Below are 25,053 nucleotides of genomic sequence, written 5' to 3' on the forward strand. Positions count from 1 at the left end.
TCTAAAATGTACGAAACAAGAAGAGAATCGAGAATGGGTAACGAAAGTGAGGTCGCAAGTGTCATGCCAATAAGAACGATCGAGAAGCCAATCATCAAAAGGTTTTTATGAGCGTTTTACAATGTAGTTATGGAATGTTTGCATGAGTGCTTCACTAGGACGTTATGTACAATGAGTCACAATGGCACAAGACAATGTCAAAAGAAAGTTTAATTCCTATTGAATTCTAAAATTTGCCATATTTATAAAGTTTGAGTGTCTGAGACACCAAATAAAGTTCAACAACAAGATTGACTTTTTTCACTAAATTTGATCTTTTAGTTTTATTATGCTTACTACATTAACAAAGGAAAAACACAAAGAAGATGTTTAGACATTATTGATCAATAAAGCAAGGTAATTGTCACATATAAGTATATTTGGATTGATACACATTAAACTTTTTATAGTACTTCAATATTATGTATTATTTTTTCTTTTTAATACAACAATTATGGAGTTTAGAATTGAATTTCGTATTTATCATTATTTATCAATAATTTAATATATTTAAAACATGCAAGTTTTTAACCTACGTATATATATTCTTTTAAGAACAAAAACTTACGGTCAGTTTTCGAAAACAGTAAAGAAAAATTCTTGAACCGAATTATGGAGGGATTTGAGAGAACTTCAGTACTGTTTCTCCAACGGTTAGCGGGAGAAAGGAGGGGGGAAACACCTATATAATGTTAGAATTTGAAAAGAAAAGAAAAAAGTGTTGATTTTAATATTTTAAAAATAATAAAGGTTGATACTCAATCATCTTCACCTTGTAGGCTTGCTTTAATATTTTCTAAAGTATGTGATATAATATTGTTAACATACTCGACGGACTGCGACGTTGTTTCGGCTGTTGGAGAGGGACTCACTAGGATTTGAGAAGCTACTGTTAGCAATGAGCCTCCAGTTTCCCTCTCTTCTTTGCTAGAACTGATAACCAATGGCCTTGTTGGGTGGCCATCCGGAAGTATTGAGAACCCTGTCGGTAATGTCGTGATGTTGCCTGAGTCGAACCCGGCCATTACAGACTTCATACTGTTCATGTCAACTTCAGCGTAGACAACCGTTGATTCGTATTCATTTGTTAGACTATCTTGTAGAATCCACTTGTTGCTTTCGTCTGATTTTATTGCCTACATTAGTCATTTGTAATTGAATTATATCTCAACGGTTTATAGGTTGTGACGATGTACAACTTGCATGTGAAAAGAGAGGAGAGGATACTCACTTGGATAGTAACTGCATTGCCTCGATTTTGTCCTTTGGCAAAGTTTGCTAACATTTCTACTTGACCGCCACTTAACATCACATCCCACTAAAAGTTTCATGGTTCAAAACGGTTATGTTAAAACTCTGAGATAATTAGATTTACCATAAGCTATTAATGATCTAAGAAGATATAAAAGTAAAACTTCATGTATTTAAACTCCGATATAATGTCATTTCCTTCTAAAACCCTCAAATCTAATTTACATTCATATTTATGTTAATAACAATTAAGGAGGTATATATGTTTTAATTAAGAGGAGCGTACTATATATATATAGACTAACTCTACTAATGTTTTGAGTTTGTATTATCTAATATATCTATCTATTAAAATAGAATATCTCTCTTTGCATGCGACTTACAATAGTTTACCTTACTTGCTTACTTTATTTGTCGATTTGAAAAAAGAATTAGGGAGACAAACCTCGGGACGGCGAGCTTCATCGATCAAGAATTCGAACAAGATTTTAGGGGAAACAGGTAGCCAAACAGAAGCAACTGCACACAAGATCAAACCAGTAGGTTCATGTGGGTTTTTCAAGTTCTTCCTGGAAGCAATCCGTATGGTTTCACCTATTTTGCTCTGAACTTTGGTCCATGTATGGCTGCTGGAAGCACCGATGGCTTGATAAATACTAGAGGTCATTCTCTGAGCCAATCGAAGAACACTTTTTCTCCCACCAACAGTGGTGATTCCTATATATTATTAGGTTTTTAGAAACTGAGATCGACGAGACCAGACAAAAGCATTATAATATTGAAGGGATATATATTGAAACATTAAGAATAATGGGTGAAGCCTTTTAAATTACCGGTGGAATCCTTCATGGGAACGTTGGTGGCCATGAAGAAAACCTGCCACTCACAATGCATTTGTAGCGTGGACATCCAATGCGTTGCTCCGAATATCAAACCGCTATTGACGATGGTTCGGTATATGGTGTGAAGTCCAATAATCTTGTGACATTCCCAATGCTCCACCCATGTGACCTGAAAAACAAAAACCACTCCTATATATAACTCAAAAACTACTCGATACGAAGAACCCCCCAACGTCAATCGATAAAATTAGATGATGATGAATTAATAAAAGGGCCTTGTACCTTACAATGACCGTCAGATGTGTCTTGGATGATGCAACCAGAGGGGCGTTTCCTACAACGAGAGGCGGAAGATGAGTCGAGATGGTCTCCGACTTTGTCGATGGAGACATCAGCAACGACCCACTTACCGGGGCTTAGTTGCTTGCAACTTCGAACGAAAAAAATCTCTCTTGGAGGGATGGTTGGAGTCAGCATTTGGAGCTCAGCAAACATCTGCAACCCTGGCAGAAAAATGAGCTTCCTGCCATAACTACCATATAATCCTATATCATTATAACTATATCTAAACTCCTTACATACCGTCATATACACACGTCAAAGTTTGTAGTTTGAATCTCTCTTTTATTATTTTAAGTTTCTCATCTTAATTACGATATATCAAGATGTATATGAAATAATGAGAAAAAATGTAGTGATAGTAAAAATATTAGGTTAGATATTTTTCTATTAAAAAAAAAAAAAAAAAAAAAAACTATTTTTCAAAATTTCGATACACGATTTAAATTCTTTTAGCAATTTTACCTTGTTTCCTTTTATTTATTTTCTTTTCCTGTCTTAATTTAATTAAGTGACAAATACTTCTCGGACGGATTAAAAATATGTTCTTTGTCATCCACATATTTGGAAACGTATTTATGGATATTTCCAAAAGCAAAGAAAACAACTCATACACTTGCCTTTTTCTTCAAACAAAAAAGAGAAAAAGAAAAACGATTTATTGAGCTACTTCAACATAATAATCATAATATAATCATAATGTCAATAAAAGTTTAGCTCAACTAGCAACAATGTATGTTGAGGATTAAAAGATCGTTGATTCAAATACTTCTCTTTCATTTATACCGAAAAACATAAAAATCATAGTAATAAATGACAATAAGCAAATTACAGGTTTCCTCTTTTAGCACTCCTATAAAATATTTGAATCAACAAAATATTGACTCTGTGAATCAAAACCACTAAAAGATAAAATTTATTATGCTTAATTTTTCTATAAGTATAAATATTTCGACAAATTTCTCTATTTAATTTCAAGAAAATCCAAAAACAAAAAGGTAAATTTATAATAATAAAAAGTCTACTAAGAAAACTTCTCACCATTTTTTCTAAGATTATAAATACAAAATTTTAATTTCAAATAAAAAAAATTAAAATTTTAAATATATAAAATTTAAATTTGAGAGTATAATTACCATTAAGGTCAGAATGAACGTTGAAAAACCAACCGACGGAATCAAAGAAAAAAATTTAGATGGAAAATATTTTTTAAAAAATTCCAAAAACTTAATATTGGTCCGTACACTTTCGTGGCTTTTTCTGATTTTCTTTTCTCTGCCGGAAAAGAAAGAAATAAGAAGAAGAAACTCACCAGTTGAACTGCACCATCCCTGTTGTTACCGTCGCCATTGAAGACGACCTCCATAGTCGACGCCTTCGAGATCATCGACGGAAACATTTCCTTCCATTGAACCTTCACAAATAACCCATAAACAAACATCTCATCAATTCCATTAAAAACTCACAATCTTTCCAACACTACATTTTTCACTCAAAAATAAATTCATTCATTCATTCATTTACCACATCCATGAAGCTCTGAACCAATCGATGAAGATCAGCGAACACCACACCCGTTTCTCTCGACGCTTCCACTTCTCTCTTCCCTCTCTCATTTCCTACCGCCAATTCCTTCCTATACACATCGTAATTCAATAGCTCTCTTCCTGTTTCAACGCTTCTCACCCACAGCGGCTCTTCCGAATCCCCCATTTTCACCACCTCCTCAATCGCTCTCTTCCCTATCAACATAACTCTACCTTTCTCCAATCCCAATATACTCTTCGATTTCTCCAAATTCCTCCCCCTCTCTATTCCTCCTTCCTCCTTGCTGTTCTCTGTCTCCGCCGGCGCGTATTTATCCAGAGCTGTTCTTAATCTCTCCACCTGTAAATCCAAATTTCAGTTTGAATAATCGATCTTATAACTTGTAAGAGCAAAAAACAAAAAAAAAAAAAAATCTATGTATGTATAATTAACCTCAGCTTTGAGTCGAGCAATTTCAGTTACTAATTGCTGTTGTTGTTGATCAGAAGTGTTGAAAACTGGGTCTAGGGAATTAGTTGAAGCAGAACAACAACCTTTAGGGCAAGAAGATTTACTTATCATTTCTCTCATCGCTTGATTTTCCTCTCGTAATTTCTCCATTTCTCCTTTTAATAAAGCGTTTTCGTGACGCTCGTGAATAGCCTGTTAAAGAAAAGTAAGAGATGAAGAACAAACAGAGAGGAATAAAGAAAGAAAGAAAGAAAAAAAGTGTTGAATATGTTTTGAAAAACCTTGATTTGGGTTCTACGATTCTGAAACCAGAACTTGATTTGTTTACATGAAAGACCAAGTTTCTCACTGAGTTGTTGCCGTTGTTTCTCATCTGGATGAGGTGATTCTTTAAACAACCTACAAAATGCACAAAACAAATATTAGAAGGAAAGAAAGAAAGAAAGAAAGAAAGAAAGGGAGTTTCCATTAATGGGTTTCTCTACATTTCCATTTCTCTGATTTGCTCCGAAGTATGACGATTCTTCCTCTTCTTTGTATTCCCCTGCAATTTATCTTCATCTTCATCATCTGGGTCGACTCCCAAATCCTCCGCCGACCTCGATCCCGCCGGCTCAGAGTTATCACTACAGCTATCGTCCCTCCTTCCCGTCGTGTCTGCTTCCACATCCATCGGCCCCGCATTCTCAAAAACCCCAGCCTAAGAAGAAAAACAAAAAAAAAAACAAAAACAAAAAAACCCATTAGAGCTAAGCTGCATTTTTTGGAGGTAACCAAGTAAAGCAAGCAAGCAAGTAAGTACGAGAGTGAGGGAGAGAGCCGGAGAAGAAGGAAGGGTTTTAAGACGGCGAGAAGCATGGTTGTCGGACATGACAACGGCCATGAATGGCGGTGGGATTATTGATTAAAATTGAAATTGGTTCTACAAATAGTAAAAAGGGATATTTTGCGGAGAAAGAAAGAAAGAGAGAGAGAGACAAAAAGAGAAAGAGAGTATGAACTACGAATGGTGTTTAGTGATCGATGAGTGAGTGAGATAAAGACAAATTGGAGGTGGGAAAACTTCACGTTTTTATTTTTAAGGTTTACAATCAAATACAGAAACATTTACATCATGCACTAATATATCATATTGTTAATTACATCAACAACAACAAGATCGAAAGAGAATGATTTGATCAAAAGAAAAATGTTATATATTGTTTGTTTAAAGTTGTTAAATAACAAACCCCAAAAGAAAGAAAGAAAGAAAAAAAAAAAAACACACTCTTACACTTTTTTCAGTACCCGAAGTGGAAAAATAAGAGAGAGAGATGCTGAATGGTACAAATTCTGGATGAATGGATGGAAACCTTTTGAACCCAATTTTTCTTTTCTTTTTTTAACTTATTCTTCTCTCTTAAAATAAATAACATAAATAAATAAATAAATAAATAAATAAAGGATTTTTAAGTTACAAGATTATTTATTTTATTTTTATCATTTTGTTTTCCAAATAAACGTGAGTGATGTAATTAAAACTACATATTTTTCATTTTTCCACATATAGGGTGTGTTGTTGTTTTGTAAGTTTGTGTGTGTTTTTTTTTTCTTAATATTTAAATAGTTGGAAGAAAATTAGATAAAACGAAGGACATAAATTTAAAATTAACAAACCGAAGATAGAATAAAACAAAAACAAAAAAGAATGAAATAAATAATGAAAATGAAATTGATGAGTTTTTTTTTTATTATTATTATTTTTAAAATTAGATTAATAGAATTAACGATTTTATTTTTGTATTCATTTTTAATTAGTAAACATAATTTGAATGAGTACGAACATGTTTTTTCTTTTTTCTTTTTAAGAAAATTGCATCAGATGACAAAAGAATTTAAAAAAAAATAGCTCGTAACACCTCTCTTTTTTATATTACGAATATGACAAATATGATAAGTAATTAATAATATCAAACGACTATCAGAGAGTCATCCGTTTTTAAATTTGCTACTTTTGCAATTTAGAAAATGTAGTGACATACGTTCTACTATCATAAATTTTTTTGCTATTTTTGCAAACATCCGTTCTTTTTATTTATTTATTTCAATCATTGGTTCGTAATCCTTTCTTGTGAGGCTAGGCTATCATGTCTTGAGTACTATAATTAACAAAAAAAAAAAAATTGACAAATTTGACAAAATATTTATAAAATATAGCAAAAAGTTTCAGATTTTATTAAGATAGAGAGTGATAGAATCCAAAAAATTTTGCGGCCAAAAAATAGTTTTAAAAAAATATATATAAATATCCCAAATTTAAAGTTAATAAATTTTATTCTTGTGTAATTTGAAAATACATCCAAAAACATCATATTTGAAACTTCAAGTTGTTCACATATTAACTCTTAAAAAAAAATTAAATTTAAAACATAAAAGGTCTAATACATTATCGTAGACATAATAGAATATTTTGGTATATATATTTGAGTGTGACGTAACAATTTATCTAGTTCTATAATATTTGAATATCAAAATTAAAAAACACATATGAAATTAAATTTTGTATATTTTTCTAAATATTTGTTTCATTCGTTCATCCGTCCTTAATGTTAATACCTATTAGTTGATTTAAAAAAACGAATTAATTAAGTTCTACTACGTTACCTTTATTAAAATAGTATATAAAAATTTCACTTTATCATTGATTTAAATGAAATAAATTTTAAAAAAAATTGAAGTTAAATGGGTAAATTGCAAAAAAAAAATTAAAAAAATAAAAACTTAAAAGAATTATATATAAAAAAAAAAAGGAAACAAAACAAAAAAAAGTACTAAAAAAGTAAAAATGAAGGAGGAAGCAGAGTTTTTCAAAAAAGTTAAAAAGGGTTTCAACATCACATTAAATACGAAAATAAAAGGTTTGGAAATAAATTAGATATTATTTAAAGAAATAGAAACCAAGTGGATTAATTGAGGGGCACAACCGTACCAAGGCTGGTTTTGGTATTGAGTGAATCAGTCAAACATTTCAGCATTTGAAACACGTGCCAATTCATATTTCTTTCCTATATAATATATATATATATATATATATATATATATATATACAGCGAACCGGTAAAATATTTACATCGTCAACCCACGACTAATTGATCATATGTGTGCGAGTAATTCTCTTCTAAACGATTGTGTACTATAGTCATGATTGTGTTGTTCTTTTTTAACGATGGAAAAAAATGCTTTAGATTATTTAACGATCATGTCGACTATATGCTAAATGATGGTATTGATCATAACAAACAATTGTGTTTATTATGATAAGTGATCATGTAGCTCTAACGATCGTATTGATTATGGTAAGCGATCATTTAGATCATATCAATACGATCACGTAGTTCTTTCTAAATGATGGAATCGACTTCAAATTTTGACAGTTGCGTTAACCATGGTAAGCGATCGTTTAGATCATGTAAAAATGATATTTTAAACGATGTTGATATTCTAGAATACGAGGAAGATAAAGTAGCTTTGAATTAAAATCTTGCTAGATGAAATAGGAAATTTAAATAAAAAAACATAAATCATTTAAAAATATAAGAAAGAAAATACGAAAGATTAGACGAATAAATAGCAAATAAGAAGAAGCAAGGAAGTGTCTAATCGTCCATAATATTCAAGGACATACGTGAAAATTGGGAAAATATTTCACTGGCTTCATGCACTTCTATTTTCTTACGTGTCTCGTAAATATTTTTGGGCTCGATTACATTTATGTTAGTTATCCTAATATGAATTAAATTTTGTATTTTGTTAGAGTTGTTAGTTTGTTGTAAAGTCTTCGTATCATGGCATGATCATAACTTACAATTCCCTTGAATTACACGTATCATGGGATATAATCAACCAAATTTTCGATACTTTAGCTTATATATCGATGAATTTCAAAGCCTATCGAAAATCAGTAAGAGAATTGATTAATCCTTTATTTGGTGCATATGATTGAGATACTTTAATTTGTATAATGCTTGTTGATTGAATCTAATAGGGTCTATAGTACCAAAGAACAAAGTATATATACAAATCCCACATAACATATTATTGTTATTTATATACTTTAATGACGTCATGTGCTATATGAACAAAATCATTTTGATGAAAAATCAAAGGGAACCTATGTTCTGTCCTTTTCATAAAAGACATTAAAATAATTATGTCTCTCATTATTTGTTTTTCTCTTCTTCTTTTTTTCTTTCTTTACAAATATATATTTCTACTCTGTTTATCGTTAGTTTTGAATAGAAATAGTTAAAGTTTGATTGATACAAAGAGTGGTGTAAAATTTGAATCAACGAGAATTTTTTTTTTTTTTAATTTATTAAGTTCGAGGATATTTATGAAATTTTTTTATAGTTTAAGGGTATTTTTTTAGGGTACAATTTTGAAGATGAATTAACTTTATATATGGAAAATGAAATTAACTAATGCAAACCTAGTAAAAAGTTAAAATATATATATAACATTGATTAATGATTATATGAAACAAAATGAATTGTTTTAGCCTTGGCTTAATTACTTTGTGTTTTTCCTAAATTTTAATCTAATGTTCAATGATTTGAGAGAATGCAAAGGATAAAAAGTGGTATTTAGAGGGGGGGGGGGGGAGAGGAAAAAGGGAAGGGGAGATCGTGCGGCTGTGATGGGTGGAGAAATAATTGATGAAATGAGAAAAGCAGCAGTGGATCACAGCCTCACTCACACGTCTTGTCCCTCTCCATATTAATATTATCATTAATAATTTCCTATGCACTTCAAATCGCCCTTTGACACGTGCAGCATATGTATTGGTTTATTTCATTAGTAAGGTGTAAAAAAAAAACGTGCTCCTCTTTCAATTTTTAAAATATGTATTTTCAAAAACAAACAAACAAACATATATTTCTTTTACTGAAACCTTTATATATATATATATATATATATATATATATATATATATATATATATATATATATATATATATATATATGACATGTCACTTTCGTTAAAATATGTTTTTTTTTTTTTTTTCAAAAACAAACATTTTAAAAAATTAATAAATAATATTAGATAAAATACATTTTATTCGGATTATTTTGACTTCTTGTCAAATTCTTTATTGTTTTTTTATCGACTCAAGAGCTTAAACAAATAAGAGACAAATTCAAGTTGACCAGTGAACACTTACTTTAATATTATATTAAATAAAACAAAACATTATTTTAAAAGTCAATACAAACACACTGTTAATATGCTTTGAAAGACTACTGAAGTCGAAAAGTAAATATAAATATATCCAAAATATGAATGTATGTATATTAAATGGAGGATGTGCTACACAATCTCTCCCAACGTAATAGAATAATCGATCCTACATGCGATTTTTTTTATATTTGAAATGGTAGAAAAATGTTTGTATTGAGAATTATGTATGTAATATGTATCGTGTTTTTAAATGTAAATTAATTAAAGATAAATAGATACAATATTATGGTATTTTTCTCAAGAGGAAAACAAAAGGGCAAAGGAATCTAAGGAAATCGTAAAGGAGGGGACCGAAAAGGACGATGGAGTACGATAAGAAGGGTATTTGAGGAATAACATAAAGTTCGCAATAATAATAATAACAATAATAATAGTATGGAGACGAATAAGCCACGCAACCTTTTTTTTTTGTATATGACAACAACAAAAAATGAACAATTGTATTTGCTGCCCAAGTCTCTAGGAAGAAAAGTCAAAAGTTTAGAATTCGAATCATTAAGATGGAGTTATTACTCGTTTAAGATAGGGTGATAAAGTTTCAAACTTACTGTTAATTTTTTGTAACCTTGAGAATTATTCCTATTGTAATATATTAAACACGAGATTCAAAGGACATAAGACTTATAAATTGTATCAAACTATTGTGAGTACGTTTGTAGTTCAACCCCTTATGTGACATGTTAGAATGAGAAAAATGGATATAAAGAGTATTGAGTTTTCAATGTCGAAGTATTGTATAATTAAACATTACCAACATAAGGTCGTTAAAGTTTAATATGTTCATGTTAATATAACAAAATTTTGTAGTCTCAATTTTGTGAAAGAATGATGTTGATTAAAGAATGTCTTTTCTTTTTCATCGATATTAAGATCAACATATATACGTTTGACAAACAATTTGAATTATGCTTCTGAAAACAATTTTACATTATATGATCCAAACAATACAAATTTTGAAAACTAACATGTTTATGTTTTTATTATATCCATAATTTAAATTTTACATTTTAGATTGCATAATATATATTAAATAAATATAAAAAAAAAACATTTAGAATACCATTTGTCATATTGTAAATTCAATTTATTTATTTTTTAATATAATAAGTATCCATTATTGATGATAAATTATATAATATTACAAAATAATAATTAAATAAACTTTTTTAGGCAAAATACAAAATTAAGTATTCATAATTTGAAAAAAGAAATAGTGTTATGATTTATAATTAGAATTTATTTTGAAAATAATCCTAAGTATTATATATGAGGTTTTATCAAAACACTAAGCTCTTTCTTTCTCTAAATCACAGCGATTAAATTTGTAATTCAACCAATTTTTTAAATATAAACTTATATTTAGAAAAATACGTTAACAGTAACGTATTCTCAATTAATTCTTATTGGATAAGTAAGATTAACCCACCTACTATAACACACACATTTATATGTATTCAATTTTGAATTTGCTATCAAATACATATCTGGAAATATAAAATGCTACTTTTGAATACACTCGTTTTAATTTCTTTTTCTAGATTCAAACCTACCTATTTAGATTTATATATTTACTTTTGATTTTAAATTTAAAATTTGTAATATGATTGTTTATATATTATATTTTAACTTTAGAATGTAGTTTTAGTATATTTTGAAATAGGTTAAGATTTTAGTTTATATAAATTTTGTTCACTAAAATACTCATTTAGCTTTTGCTTTACATTTTACAATCACTATATTTATTTTTGAAGAATATTTTTATGTGTAATATATTCCATATTCCAAAATTTAGAAGAAAAAAAAAACCTAAAAATCAAATCTTGTGGTGGAGACCGAGGGAAGAAGCCACCAACGCCTTATCTTTCTAGAGGTTCGTCAATCCAAGGCCAGGAATTCCAATTAATTCCAAATTCTCGACTTAATTTTTGATTTGGGTGTCTAAATTTGAGCTCAAAGTTCATTGATTTCACCTTCTACTCACTAATCATGGCTTCCATTGTTGCTACTCTACCTCCGCCATTGTTGGCGCCCCGCAAAAGCTTTACTATTTTGAACATTTCTCAGAAGCTCTCTGTTTTATCCACTGCTAGTAAGTTTATCACTCGATTCTATCCGATCATATTGTTGAATTTATCCTCCGTCGAAATTGATGTCCGTTCGATCGTGTTTATTTTTGAGCTGCATTTCTTATAACTACTGTGCATGGGTTTGAATTTTGAACTAAAGGGGTTATTTGGATTTGATGCTTGAAAGCTATTATAGCAGGAGTTTAGGCCTTAGTGAGAAATGGGGCTTGTAGTTGTGCTAGAAAATGGTGATTGCTACTCTTTTAAGACATGGCCTAGAGGATGTGGAGATGAAGAGGGTATCTGTTTATTGGTTTGGAACTTTTGAATCTTCAAATTTAGAGATTTTGCACAATTGATTGTTGATATTGAAGATAGAAATATCTGTATTGGTAAATAATCCTCTCCAACATTTGGAAGCTTCACATTTCTTGAACCATTTCTTCATAGAAGAAACCTTTGGAACTTCCTTCTAGACTTGAGTTCAATTTTCAGGATGAAAGGAATCAGCACTGGTATTTTATTGTCACTAAACGAAAGTAGTAACCTGTGCACCTTAATTGTAGGTAGTAGCCTAGACAATTTGAGAGTGCTAGCTTGTTTCCATACGCTAACATTCACAATTTACCTCACAACAACTCGCTTCCACAATCCTTTTAGGTCTGTTTACAGCAGACTATTGTAGGGATTAGGAGTTTCTCGTCACAGCTTCGGGTGGTTGGTACTGACATCCCTATTTGGTAAAAGTTTCATTGATGTCTGAAATTAGGGGAGAACCCAAAATGTTTGGTGAAAGGGAAAAGAAATAAGTTATTGTGAAATGTTTGGAAATTTGCATTCAAATTGTTACAGTTTCTTTATATGAAGATTTCAAGGTTATGCGTAAAATCTGCTAAATATAATTCCCTGCTTCCTAGCCATCTATTGTAGGCAATATTTTGGAATGGCACCTCTTTGTAACTTCATGCAACTAATTGGAGTTCTCCATATCTTGTTCATCATACTACTTCTTGTTAGTAAATAGTTTATCAAAGGTTCAAAATTGCAGAAGGACGTTGTGGCAATGTTGTTGTAAAGGCTGTCGGAGGCAGCTCTGAGTCTTCTACTTCCCTTGATATTATTAAGTCTGTTCGAAATGTTGTAAGCACTTCATTTCTTTTTCCCTCTTTCTTTACATTCTGTGGATGACAAATTTTACCTTAAATCTTTTGAGTATTTATAGTTTGTTTTTGGTGTGTTCTAGTTTGATCAATAAAAATGCCAACGAAACCATAATCGAACTCATTAAGCTATATCTTCTAGAGTAAGAGGTCCGTAGCTTGAATCACATTAGTTCCACTTATAGTCAAAACGCATAAAATAATAATTATAATAATTTTCATGCGAGCAATGATACTGTAAATATACTTCTAAAATCTACAAAGGGAAGGTTAATTAAAACTTTGATATTTGATTGAAGGTTCTATAGATTAAATATAGACTAAAAATAGAACAGAAATGATATTGTAAGCGTATATGTTTCTGGTTAACTTGGAACAGTGGGATCAACCTGAAGACCGATTCGCACTTTTCGGCCTGGGATTTGCAGCTGTAGCAACTGCATGGACAGCAACAAATCTTGTTACGGTAAATCTAAAAACAATGACCTATTTGGACAAATGAGAGACAAGATAATCACATAGCACGTGGAATTTTCAACCATGTCAGTGATTCCTCATGTTTTTTTCCTTTCATCTTCATCTCATTAACTTGTTTATTCTCATTTGCTGCTTGTAGGCCATTGACAAGCTACCACTGCTTCCAGGTGTATTAGAATTCATAGGAGCACTGGTTTCTTGGGTAAGTAACAACATATATATCGACAACTTCTCTAAAGCCATGGTTTTCTCTCCTTACAACTTCCATTACTGACCAATGTTTTTGTTCTCCACTATCAATTCCAGTGGTTTGTGTATCGCTACCTCCTGTTCAAGCCAAATCGGTAAAGCAAAATCGAGTAGTTTTTCTTCATTTGGTTTACATATGAAGTATTTTCGACATTTTCGCTGTCTTTAGCTTGTCGTTGTGAAATGACATTTTGTTGTAGTAAACAAACTTGAACTGACTTGTGTGTCTTTTTCACTGCAGGGAAGAGCTTTTGCAGATAATCAACAAGTCAATATTAGATGTATTTGGACAGTAAAATTGGCCGATTTGGACCAATCTTCATTATATTCCATTCTTTTTTACAAAGTAATGATGATGAAAGAGGGTTGGTCCCATTCAACAGTCAAGTGTGAATTTTTTAATCAAGGTTGGTGTTTTGTTCATCAATGTATTGCAATCCCAAATCTTCAATCTCTGCAGTCTATGTTTATGTTTCAAAATTTCAACACTTTATTTGTTAGGATTTAGAAAGACGTTGCATACCCGCAATGTTATGGGTTTGTAATTCAAAATCTATGTTTTGATTGACCTTACCAGGTTTGGTTTGTAATATAAACTAGAGGTACAAGGAAAAACCACTCTAACCGACCAAAATCATTTGTTAGTTTGGATTGAAATCGGTTGATTTGGCGGTTTCGGTTGAAAATATGTCAAAGTTGAGAAGTTGTGGTTGGGTTTGTGAGAAAAAAATATGTGGAAAACCGAAACGGCCGCTAAAACATATGCAATAAAATAACTAGTTCCGTTGAAAGTTGTTTTAATTTTAAATAAATATAAAATGTGTTGCATACTTTCCCTCCTTTTTTTTCGCTTTAGTCACTAAACCGAAACTCGAGCAAGTCAAACCGCTGGTCTAAGTGGTTCAATTGGTTCAATTTCTTCTTACTTTTGATTCAGTTCGAGTTTCACAAATTTTATTCCAAAATAATCTATTTGATTTCAGTTTTAAATGCAAATCGAGTTGATCCAAACTTCTGTACACTTCAAATAGAAACTCATTTTGTTTTCACATTTCAATCCAATCATCATTTTCACGATTCTCAGCAAATTTGACGTCTATTCTGTGGTTTTAGAATCATATAATTCAATTGACTCAGAATCAGTTAAAATCACGAATGAATTTTAATTGTTAATGTCTATAATACAAAATCATTTATTGTATCGACCTAAGCATAGATCAACTAATATCCGAATAAAAAAAACTAATAATTTATTCATTTGTTTATCAAAAGACACTTAATTTTTTTTTTTTTTATAATAGTTTTTTACTGCCGCCCGCGAAATTTTTGTAATATCCATTCCGACACCCATTTATCTTTTGCTATATATCTATTCGGTTTTCCTTCGCTTAATTTGTTTGTTCGGGTCCAATTTTTGATCGAATCGCTTGCATTTGTTGCCCTAATGGTGGGAAAATGGGGTTTGGGCCCTCTTTTCTGACTCTTTTTTCTTCAATTGCCGATAGCTTCATGCTGCTGAATTGATTTTTGCATCTAATATAAACATGTTCACATATATATGTATTCTGTGTGTTAAGTTGATGTTAGACCCGAAGTTTCCGAATCTAATCGGTTTAAATTCAAATTCTTATTATTTTTGGGAGTTCTTGCGGTTTAAGCTAAACTCTTGAACCTTTGAGCAACCTCCTTAGCTAAATTCGGTATAATATTCTGTTGCTTTTTCACTTTTTTTTTTCCCTTATTCCATTAATCCCATTGAGCAAACTTATAATGTGAACTTGCACCTTTCAATTTTTATGTATAATTGTTTCTTATGGCTAGTTTTAGATGCTCACCTAGACAGTTCGATGGCTATTCTGATGGAAACAATCATGGCTTTTCTGAAGGAAACAACCAAAGTATTTTGATGGCCAAATCTTCCTTAATTTAAGAAACCATGTAGTGCAGTTATGCGTGCTTTTTGCAGTTTGTGGGGAAGCAGATATTGCAAGTAGTCTCTCTCCACCCTCAGTGATGCTGAACCTTCAATTATAACAATGAACTTTTGTTGACATAGCTCTTCAACTTTGTTTTATTTCTGTTGTTTCTATGGTTGGTGAATGGAACGATAGGGATGGAATAGGGAGGACTTCGACCTTGAAAGTTTCAAGGTATAACAATTATAAAACACAAACATTGCAAATTCATCTCCGAGTAGGCACTTCTTTGCTTAGTATCGGATGGATTTTAGCTATAGTGAAAATATCCATTTCTGATCAACTCCGTATTCACAGGTCTAGTCATGTATCAAGCTGCAGTTAACCTGCATACTAGTTATGGTGACAATGCACAATCCGATCAAGTAAAATTATCAGGTGCAACCAAGTATCAAGCTAAGTTCTCCGTTGGCCTACATACAAACTTGCGATGAAAATCTGCTCAACCCAACTTCTCTGGTCCAACCAAGTATCAAGCCAACCCAAATCAAATACTAGTTCTGGTGGAAGTATATAATTTGCTCCAGCCCAAGGGACTGTTTGGAGGACTCGATTGTTTGATTGCCATGAAGATGAGACAAATGGTTAGTTTTTGCAGATAATTCGGTTAATTGAGTTTGATTCCATTTTTTTTTTGTGCATTGTAATAAAGCTTTAAAATGGGTGTTGGTTAACCTGTGCATCTGGTAAATGAGATGAAACTTTTTGCCATCCTCGTAAAGCCATATTAAAAGATCTACTAAACATTAAATCTTAGACACATACTTTATCTGTATCTTTTCAGCTCTTTTACACGTCTTACATGTGTTAGGCTAATATTGTTGCAGATGTGGGAGTAGTAATGATTCAAACTTGGAGGCTGAGCGATGTATTAGACGTCCATTAGACCTAACAAGAACTCTCAAGGACAACAAAATAACACAAAACTACTGAAATGATAGAATTATGTTTTGTGATATCATATGAAGTTACGATATACCATAGCCTTTCGAGCGGGCTGCCCTCTCCCAAAAATTTCACATTAAAAATTCTACAAAAAGTGAAGTTTCTCCCTAATTAGGGGTCTTATAAATTCCTCTAATGTTTAATGAATGTTGGGAGCTTCCTGAGGGAGGTAGATGTGAGAAAACTAGTTAGGATATATATGGGTAATATTAGTAGGATCGACGCCTTACAAACTAGACATTTTTACTAGTTAAAGAATTGAAAAATGAATCACTTAAACATGCCTTAATTGGTTAATACATATACCCTTAACCCTTCAACTAAGACTTCAGAGGTTCAAATCCGTCCCCTACATGGTCATTGAACTAAAAATAAAGGGAAAAAACCAAACAGTTCAACTAATAAATTTCAATTAGTTTGAAACTTCCGTTCTAACTTAAAATCTTCAAATTAATTAAAGAGGAAAAGAGAACAGGGGATCGTAATCTATTCAAATTAATCCAATGATTTCTTTCTGTAGGTTTTCAAAGAATTGTTTGTTGATGGTGGTTTCTTCAAGACCTAGGATACTGCTATACATGATGAGGATGGTTACTAAATCATAATAGGACGTAAGTTATCACTAAAATACAAGTGCTTATACTTCCATTTTGTAAGGTTCCTGCTTCTTCAGGTGCTTTGCCAATACGCTATGATTCTAGTTCATAGTTCATAAATCGGTTGCTCTACTGTGTAACTCTTACCAATGCTTGTCGACTCTTTGTGTTCTTCACTTTCATGACCTGTTTATCAGATGACATGCTTATTGGTCTGAGCATGTCATGAAGTAGTTAATTGATACTTATTAGACAATAGCATTATCTTCTACCCTGTTCAATAAAACATGTCGTTTTATTCCTTGTCGGGCATGATAATGTCGCGGGATCCCCCGGTGTTTCGATTTTTGCCAGTACAGTGGTACATGCATCTGACAGCTAGAAGTTGTTAACAAAGCATTTCAGCGATGTGTTTGGATGCTCACATCATGTTTGAAAACATTTACATTTTGAGCTTCATGTTCTTGTCAGCTATTATGTGCATATCTTAGTACATTTTATCAAAACCCTCCTAGTTTGGTGTTACGCGTCCCCTACTCAACAAGTGACAATAGGTAATAGAATTGACATGTAAATTTGTATGTTTTGAGATATAAGTATACCCGAAGTGGGTAACACAAGGAATTCAGAGGCCAAGTGTTCAGCCAATAACAAGATAACTTGGAAGTTGGAAGTACCCCACCTGCCATTAACTCATCAAGAATCCACTATTCTTCTTATACTCCTTCCTTACATGACTATAGTTATATAACTACTCCAGCCATGTCTTTCCCCACTTTTTCTCTGTTCTTTGTAATTAAGAGGCCGCTTGGTCTACCAACTTCTCAAGTTAGTGTAAACAACTCAACTTTATTATTGAAATTTGCACATTTATCGAGTAATTTTATCTTTCTATCTTTTTCTACTTTTCACATTTATAAGAACTTTATCTTTCGCTCTATCTTTATTATTCACATTTATCGAGTAACATCATCTTCCTCACTTAATACTTTTCACATTTATTAGGGAGCCCCATCTTACAGATCTACACCTCAAACACAAACTTACTAACTTATTAACTTCACTAAGTAGGGCTATTGATAGAAAATCCATTTTACCCATTGTATGTTTTCTCTCCCTCATGTTTTAGGCCTGAGCACCGATATCATGAAAGTCGGAGGATATAAATTATCAAGCGTTGGAGATTGAATCCGTGATTTTGCAGGTTACCTCATTGTTGTCCTTTGTACTCTCTCTCTCTCAAGGAAAGTGAAAGACAACCCCCACACCTACTACAAGAAAAGGAAGAATAAAGAACATGAAAAGACCACCAGCCAAATCACTTTGTGCAGCTTCTGTCTGTCATAGAATGTTGTGTGTTGGGATTACCAGACAAAGACTATGGAGAACGTGTTTGTGCAATTATTATGCTTCAGCATAACACAAAAATGACTGACGCCTGATGAGTCCAAGCCTACTATGAGCTCAAATCAACTCCCCACATGGGCTAAAGACAACTTTGCTCCATTCAAGGTATAATCCAGAGACGACTTCTCTAGTAAAAAATACGTTGTTAAGGCTGGCTGATACACTAATAGTAATACAATGACAATTTTTTGTTCTAGTTATTGTTCATGTTACTGTTGATAGACTCGCCGCCTTGGAACACCATGGGAGGAAAGGTGATTGCATCTTCATCAGCCATTGCTTCCCATTTCTCAATCTATCTAATCGAGAATAAAAACTTCTCTTGAACTGCAGGTCAACAGAAAAGAGCGGAAGAAAAAGGTATTGGATCTATTGGTGATGAAAAGTGAGACATCAATTATTTGATAACCTGTAATTAGTGTTGTCAAGCAATTAATTAACCGAAGAAACAATCAGCTTTCTACTAAGAAAGTTGTAGATTTTGGAGTGAGTTGGGAATAAATAATGGCAATCAGTTTGTGTTGTAGGGTGAGACCACTCGTAAGAGAGACCGAAAACGAGAGTTCAAAAGAACCCATTTTGCATGGATGGGGAGTTCAGTTGGTTAATTTTACTCGAGTTTGACATCACCAAAGAGTGGAACAAAACCCATTTCCTCTTCTCGTTTGAGTCATCCGTACAAAAACCCAAGGTAACTTAGAAGATAGAATGAAATTATAGAATATGCAAATGCAAACTTAGGATTATACATAAATACATACATATAAATATATAAATATGTGAATATGCCCTTTTTGGCTGTTTGATCAAACAAATATACACACACACACACAAACTCCATATTCAAGCCTCCAATCCCTTGACCTTATGCAACTCTCCTTCTTCTTCCTTAACCCTAGCATCCAACATCGACAATTCGTCCTCATTCGAGCTTATCTTTCCATCATCCATGGCGGTTCTTCTCTGATCCACACTCGGTCCATATGCCCAACTACACACAACATAATACAACACATTGATAACACTCAAAATTGCAAGAAGCCAATAATACTTCTCGAAATGCCCTTTGTTTATGTTCTTCGAAACCCAACTCTCTTTTCCACCCTTGGAAGTAACATTATCCACTGTACTCATAATCGCACTCGCCAACAAATTGGCCACAGCCATTCCCAATCCAAACAACGATGAAGCAACGCTCGACATCGTCTTCGGAAATTCAGAGTAATAAAACTCTGTTTGTCCGATCGCATTCAGGGCTTCCGCTAATCCATTCAAGCAATGTTGTGGAATTAGCCACAAAGCCGACATGTCGACCACGGCGTCCAGATCATCCACTATTCCTTGTGCGATGGCTTTTCTACGGCGGACGTTTTCGACGATGGCGGAGAGTGCCATGGACATGGCGGAGCAGATTAGACCGGCGCCCATTCGAGATTTGACGCCGAAATGAACTGGCTTTCCGCGGATTTTGGAGGCGAGAGGGAGAATGGCGCGGTCGTAGAGGATGACCCAGATGACGATGGTGATGATGACGAAGGTGCCGAAGGAACCGGCGGGGATTTGGAAAGTGGAAGAGATGTGACGGTCCATGGATTTGGCTTGAAGAAGAGGGAAAGAGCTTTGGCTGACGTTAATGGACATCATTACGCCGGTGGACCAGATGGGGATTACTTTGATTAGGGTTTTGAGTTCTTCTACTTGCTCTACGGTGCATAAACTCCATGGATTTGCTGCCGTTCCGTCGCCGGCGATGTCTTGCTCTGGATTCTTCACTACACAGGCTTTGTTCAAAAACCTAAGTAAAGCATTTTCAAATTCAAATATCACATTCATGTTAAAAGTTAATTAACACAAACATTAAAGTTTAGGTTATCCACTTGATCCATCATCGTTATTCATTATCATTTGATTAAAACATAACATATTGAATTAAAGGTTTAAATTCTACTTATACTTCTAATTCTTTTTGTTCTATGAATTTGTCTAATTCTACCTTCACATTTGTTCAATCTTAAATTTACTCTCTAAAATTAATATACTAAATTCTATAGAAAAATTGTACGATTATGAACTAAAATTAAACAATTTTAAATTATAGTCATAAAAAAAAAGTTATTTTAACTTAAATTAATTTGTTTCATTCCAAAATTCTAGAGAATGAATAAATATTAATAAGTAACTTTTTTTGTTTGGACTAAAAGTGTCATAATTTAATTCATAAAAGGTAGAATTGAGATTTCCTGGAAAAAGAAAAAAAGTTGAATGGTAAATTTTGAGGCTTAAATTTCAAATTTTAGCCGATCTATTTATTTAGTGGATATATTTTATTTTCTATTTGGGGAATTTGTATACATATAAAAAATTAAAACTATTTATAAAATACAGTAAAACAAAACTAAAATGTGCTAAAGAAAATTAGATTAGCAATCATTTAATTTATTACAATAAAATTTTATTTTTTAAAATTATATATATATATATATATATATATATATATATATATATATATATATATATATATATAGATAGATATGAAGGGGAATAAATACTAATAAGTAACCTTTTATTTTGAACTAAAAGCGTCCTAAATTAATTCATAAAAGGTAGAATTGAGATTTCTTAAAGTTTGAATGGTAAGTTTTGAGGCTTAAGTTTCAAATTTTAACATGTGGATATATCTTATTCGAGGAATTTATATGGATATAAAAAGTTAAAACTATTTATAAAATATAGTAAAGAAAAATTAAAATGTGCTAAAGAAAATTAGATTGATTTTACTATGTTTTTGTAAATAGTTTCAATTTTTTTATATTTAAAACCATTATATTTTATTTACTACAATAAAATTGTATTTTTTTTTAAATTATAAATAGAGAGATAGATAGATATATAGATATATTAAATGATGTTGTTGAATAAAAAGTTTGAAAAGCAAATATTAATTGAAATTTTAGTCAAACATGGTTTTTTGAATGTTGAAAAGACTACACTTTTAATAATATGTGTCTAAATATGGATACTACTTTGGAGGGTTTAAAAGAAACATGAACATCAACCCAATTTATATGTATAATTAGCTACTTTAATTATTTAAAAAAGAACACTTTTAAGAAAAAAGGACTAATCAAATTAACTTTTATAATCAAGAAATCATATATATATATATATATATATATATATATATATATATATATTATACTTCTAAAAGCATAGGAAGCACTTCCAAAGAAAAAAAAAAAAGAAAAAGAAAAAGTGATATCACTTTAGAGAAAGAAAAATAATTAACAAATAAAAACACATGCTTAACATTAATTGTCATTGACAACAAAGACCCACAATATATAATTTTATATTATCTTAGGTTCTTAACAAATTAAAAAAACAAAATAATAAGTTTTCATTTACTTTATTGCCCATCAAAATCAATAAATAATGCCTCAAACAAAATCACCTTTTCAAATCATTTCCCAAACAAACACATGAAATTAAGTTATAAATTTAGGGTTAAGTTTAGAATTTAGTGGAAGATTTGAATTTTAGAATTAATTTGTTTGATAAAAATTAAAATTCTAATATTTGAAAATTAGGGACTATTTTTCTTTAAAATAATTAGGGACTAAATTTATAAATACCTGAGCTTATCGGAGGGTTGAGTGAAAATGGAATCTTTATGATAAAACCACTTAGTGGACGCCGGCGACGCCGGAAGTGGGAACTTCCGATTCTTAAAGGCGGCGACGGCGACTTGCGCAAAGCTACTAAACAAGCTCTTGGTGGCTTTTTGTTTCACATAAATCGACGAAGCCGCAAAGAACAGAACGGTGGCGAAAAGCATAAGACCCGCCGGAACTCCAAATCCCACCTTCCAACCAACGTGATCTTGAATGTAAACGATCCCGGTCAATGCGATTAGAACGGAGAATGAAGCCGATGCGTAGTACCACCCAAAGAATCTCTCCAGCATTCTTTTGTTGTTTGGATTATCCCGCCGATCAATTTGATCGGCGCCGAAGGCCAGAGTACAGGGTCGGACGCCGCCAGCTCCAATGGACATGAGGCTCAAGGCGACAGCCAGAAAGGCCATTTGGGCCGCCGTTGGAGATCGGCAGGTTTCCGGGTGGAGTTGATCGCACGCGGGTGGTTTCGTTGACGGAACCATCGCCGTTAGCCATAGAAGTAACATTCCCTGCCGGAGACAGAGAGAGAACGAAACGACGACGTTTAAAAATCATTAGTTAATTCATTATTATTTTTATTAGGGATAGATTTCAAGAATGAATAAAAAATTTGTTGTAAGGTTATATTCGTAAATACCTTAGGTCAATAATTGAAAGGGAAATTATCTAAAACATGTTTAATGTCAAATTAAATATAACTAATTAAGACTAATCAACATGTATTCGTAATTGAAAATTAAGATTAAACACTCTAATTCCTAATGTTCATAAAGATGTATAGTTTGGTTATGATATTTAATATAATGTTCATAATTCCTTAATTATTACTTAATGTCTCTAAAATACTTATATTAAAGGAAGAATTTTGAAGTCCACGAAATGCTATATTTACATATGAATTAAGATTATAAACTTTCCTTAAAGAGAAAGTATGATTAAATGCTCTCAACAACCTGAATGGACTTGATTAATTAGGATCTAAAAATGTGTAAACCCAATTCAAACAATCCCATCAATACTCTAATACTAAAATGGAAGTTTAGTGTAAAAATTTGAAATAATAATAATAATCTCACCGAAGGAAAAAAAAAAAAAAAAAAAAAAAAAAAGAAAAGAAAAAAAACTGTGCATTATTTGATGAATGAAAGAAGAGAGACATAAACAAACAGTAAAGTATTATTCCATCTCATCACTGACACCTTTATTTCTCAATATCTACACTCTTTCTTCTCACTTCTCAAAAGTAATCCCTTTCTTCTTTCTTTAGAAAAAGGATTTAAAGAAAACCCATCTCGAGTTTCAAAAATAAATGTTGAAAAAACTTGAATTAAATGCAAGATCGAAGGTCCATAGTTTTCAACGCTAGAAAATGATGAGAAGAGAGAAGAAGAAGGGCAAAAATTTGAGAACAAAGAAGTAAATAAAAGAGAGAGAGAGAGAGAGAGAGAGAGAGAGAGATACCAAGAAAGTAGCAATGGAGCCAAAGCCAATAGTGAGGAAACGACCCAAATAAGAATCAGCAAGAAAGGCACCAAGAAGAGGCATGAAATTGATAGCAGCAGACCAAAAAAACAGGATATTATTTCCTTTAGCAAATCCCAAATTGTAATCCTTCATTAAATACAATATCATGTTTGGCATTAATCCGTAACTCCCCACTTTCTCCAATGATTCGTTAACTGCAAATCCCAAGAGTTTTGTGTTTGGAAATGAAATGAAATGAATACAGTAATTGAATTCTCCAGTATATATATATATATATATCCTATTTATATATGTGTGTGTTCGTACCTATGATGAAAGGCATAGTAAGAAGACCTCCTTTTTTAGTGGATTTGGAAATGGCTTCTTCTTCTTCTTCTTCTTCTTCTTGTTCTTGCTGATGTCGTTGTTGTAATTCTGTGTTTAGACTCTGCATTGCTGCAGAGTTTTGGTGATCCATTGCCCAAAATCTGGTTTTTTAGATTTTGGATTTGGACTCTTTTTTAGAGTGAAAGAAGAAGAGATCAGTGGAGAGAAAGAAAGAGATCAGAGAGAAAGAAAGAGATGGGGGTTTTTCTCTTTTGTGAGTTGTGGACATTCCTATAAAAAGGGGCCATCTTGGTGATGAGATCGCTGTCTAGATTTTTGCAAAGTTAAAATTAATTATATATGGGGTTTTTTTTTTTTTTTTTTTTATTGTAATAATGAATAAAAGAAAAGTGTTTTGTTTGGAAGAACTTTTGAAAATAATGTAGTGAAAGGGAGTTGAATTGAGCTGGCGCTGTCTGGGCAAGAAGCGCTTTGAGTCGGCGGTTAAAAGCCTCCCTGCCCCAACAATGGCTTACCTTTTTTTTATATATATAATATCTTATACGATACTTGTGTGTATTCTACTCACATTTGATGCAAAAATAACAAGATTTCTATGTAGTAGTTTCTCTACGTATCCACCCCACATAGTGATTTGTGTAATTTGTTTGACTAGAATAGTTGTAACGAAGTAATGAGATAAAGGATGAGACTTTTCATTCAAATAAGATGTTCTTTTAGATTATGGCTTAGATCATATTCATACACTGAATGTAGTGATAATTCACTTTGATTTGAATAGTATTATTAGTGAGACAAAATATATTTCATTTGTTTAAGCATATTCCTTGTTGTTAGGTTATGATATTAAAACATACCTTTACGTGAAAAATTATATTATTTCGTCATGCAACTACGTCGTCTCAAAAAATTGTAATGATCTAACGATGGAAATAGACATTA

The 25,053-nt window shown here is 31.9% G+C and overlaps 3 protein-coding genes and 1 long non-coding RNA gene across 11 annotated transcripts; 2 read left to right on the forward strand and 2 right to left on the reverse strand.

The window, feature by feature from the left end:
* Positions 1-745: 745 nt before the first annotated feature.
* LOC103500593 (homeobox-leucine zipper protein GLABRA 2) lies at positions 746-5,472 on the reverse strand. The gene is made up of 11 exons (XM_008463947.3): positions 5,272-5,472; positions 4,955-5,169; positions 4,751-4,868; positions 4,452-4,661; positions 3,996-4,358; positions 3,784-3,885; positions 2,415-2,627; positions 2,124-2,301; positions 1,736-2,007; positions 1,271-1,357; positions 746-1,175 (listed from the first exon to the last, which is right to left on the reverse strand). Exons 1-11 carry the CDS (start codon positions 5,350-5,352, stop codon positions 798-800), a joined length of 2,217 nt encoding a protein of 738 aa, XP_008462169.1. The 5' UTR covers positions 5,353-5,472; the 3' UTR covers positions 746-797.
* Positions 5,473-11,517: 6,045 nt separating this feature from the next.
* On the forward strand, positions 11,518-14,489 carry LOC103500595 (protein CURVATURE THYLAKOID 1C, chloroplastic). Its single transcript, XM_008463948.3, has 6 exons — positions 11,518-11,835; positions 12,861-12,952; positions 13,352-13,438; positions 13,589-13,651; positions 13,756-13,793; positions 13,940-14,489. The coding sequence occupies exons 1-6, from the start codon at positions 11,733-11,735 to the stop codon at positions 13,992-13,994; spliced, it is 438 nt and encodes a 145-aa protein (XP_008462170.2). The 5' UTR covers positions 11,518-11,732; the 3' UTR covers positions 13,995-14,489.
* A 507-nt stretch (positions 14,490-14,996) lies between these two features.
* On the forward strand, positions 14,997-20,494 carry LOC107991897 (uncharacterized). 8 transcript variants are annotated; one of them, XR_001764193.2, is made up of 8 exons: positions 14,999-15,398; positions 15,520-15,848; positions 15,972-16,258; positions 17,140-17,230; positions 18,420-18,727; positions 18,820-18,876; positions 18,956-19,313; positions 19,522-20,494. It is a non-coding gene; the product is annotated as an uncharacterized LOC107991897 (long non-coding RNA). The 8 variants fall into 8 exon arrangements; XR_001764197.2 differs by having other exon boundaries at positions 15,001-15,848; positions 18,956-18,982; positions 19,138-19,313; XR_007824431.1 differs by having other exon boundaries at positions 15,005-15,145.
* On the reverse strand, positions 19,315-24,593 carry LOC103500596 (protein NRT1/ PTR FAMILY 1.2-like). Its single transcript, XM_051091249.1, has 4 exons — positions 24,091-24,593; positions 23,761-23,978; positions 22,255-22,808; positions 19,315-20,417 (listed from the first exon to the last, which is right to left on the reverse strand). The coding sequence occupies exons 1-4, from the start codon at positions 24,239-24,241 to the stop codon at positions 19,466-19,468; spliced, it is 1,875 nt and encodes a 624-aa protein (XP_050947206.1). The 5' UTR covers positions 24,242-24,593; the 3' UTR covers positions 19,315-19,465.
* Between the last annotated feature and the right edge of the window lie 460 nt (positions 24,594-25,053).

The sequence above is a fragment of the Cucumis melo genome, chromosome 1 (assembly GCF_025177605.1).
Source record: "Cucumis melo cultivar AY chromosome 1, USDA_Cmelo_AY_1.0, whole genome shotgun sequence".
Taxonomy (NCBI): Eukaryota; Viridiplantae; Streptophyta; class Magnoliopsida; order Cucurbitales; family Cucurbitaceae; genus Cucumis; species Cucumis melo.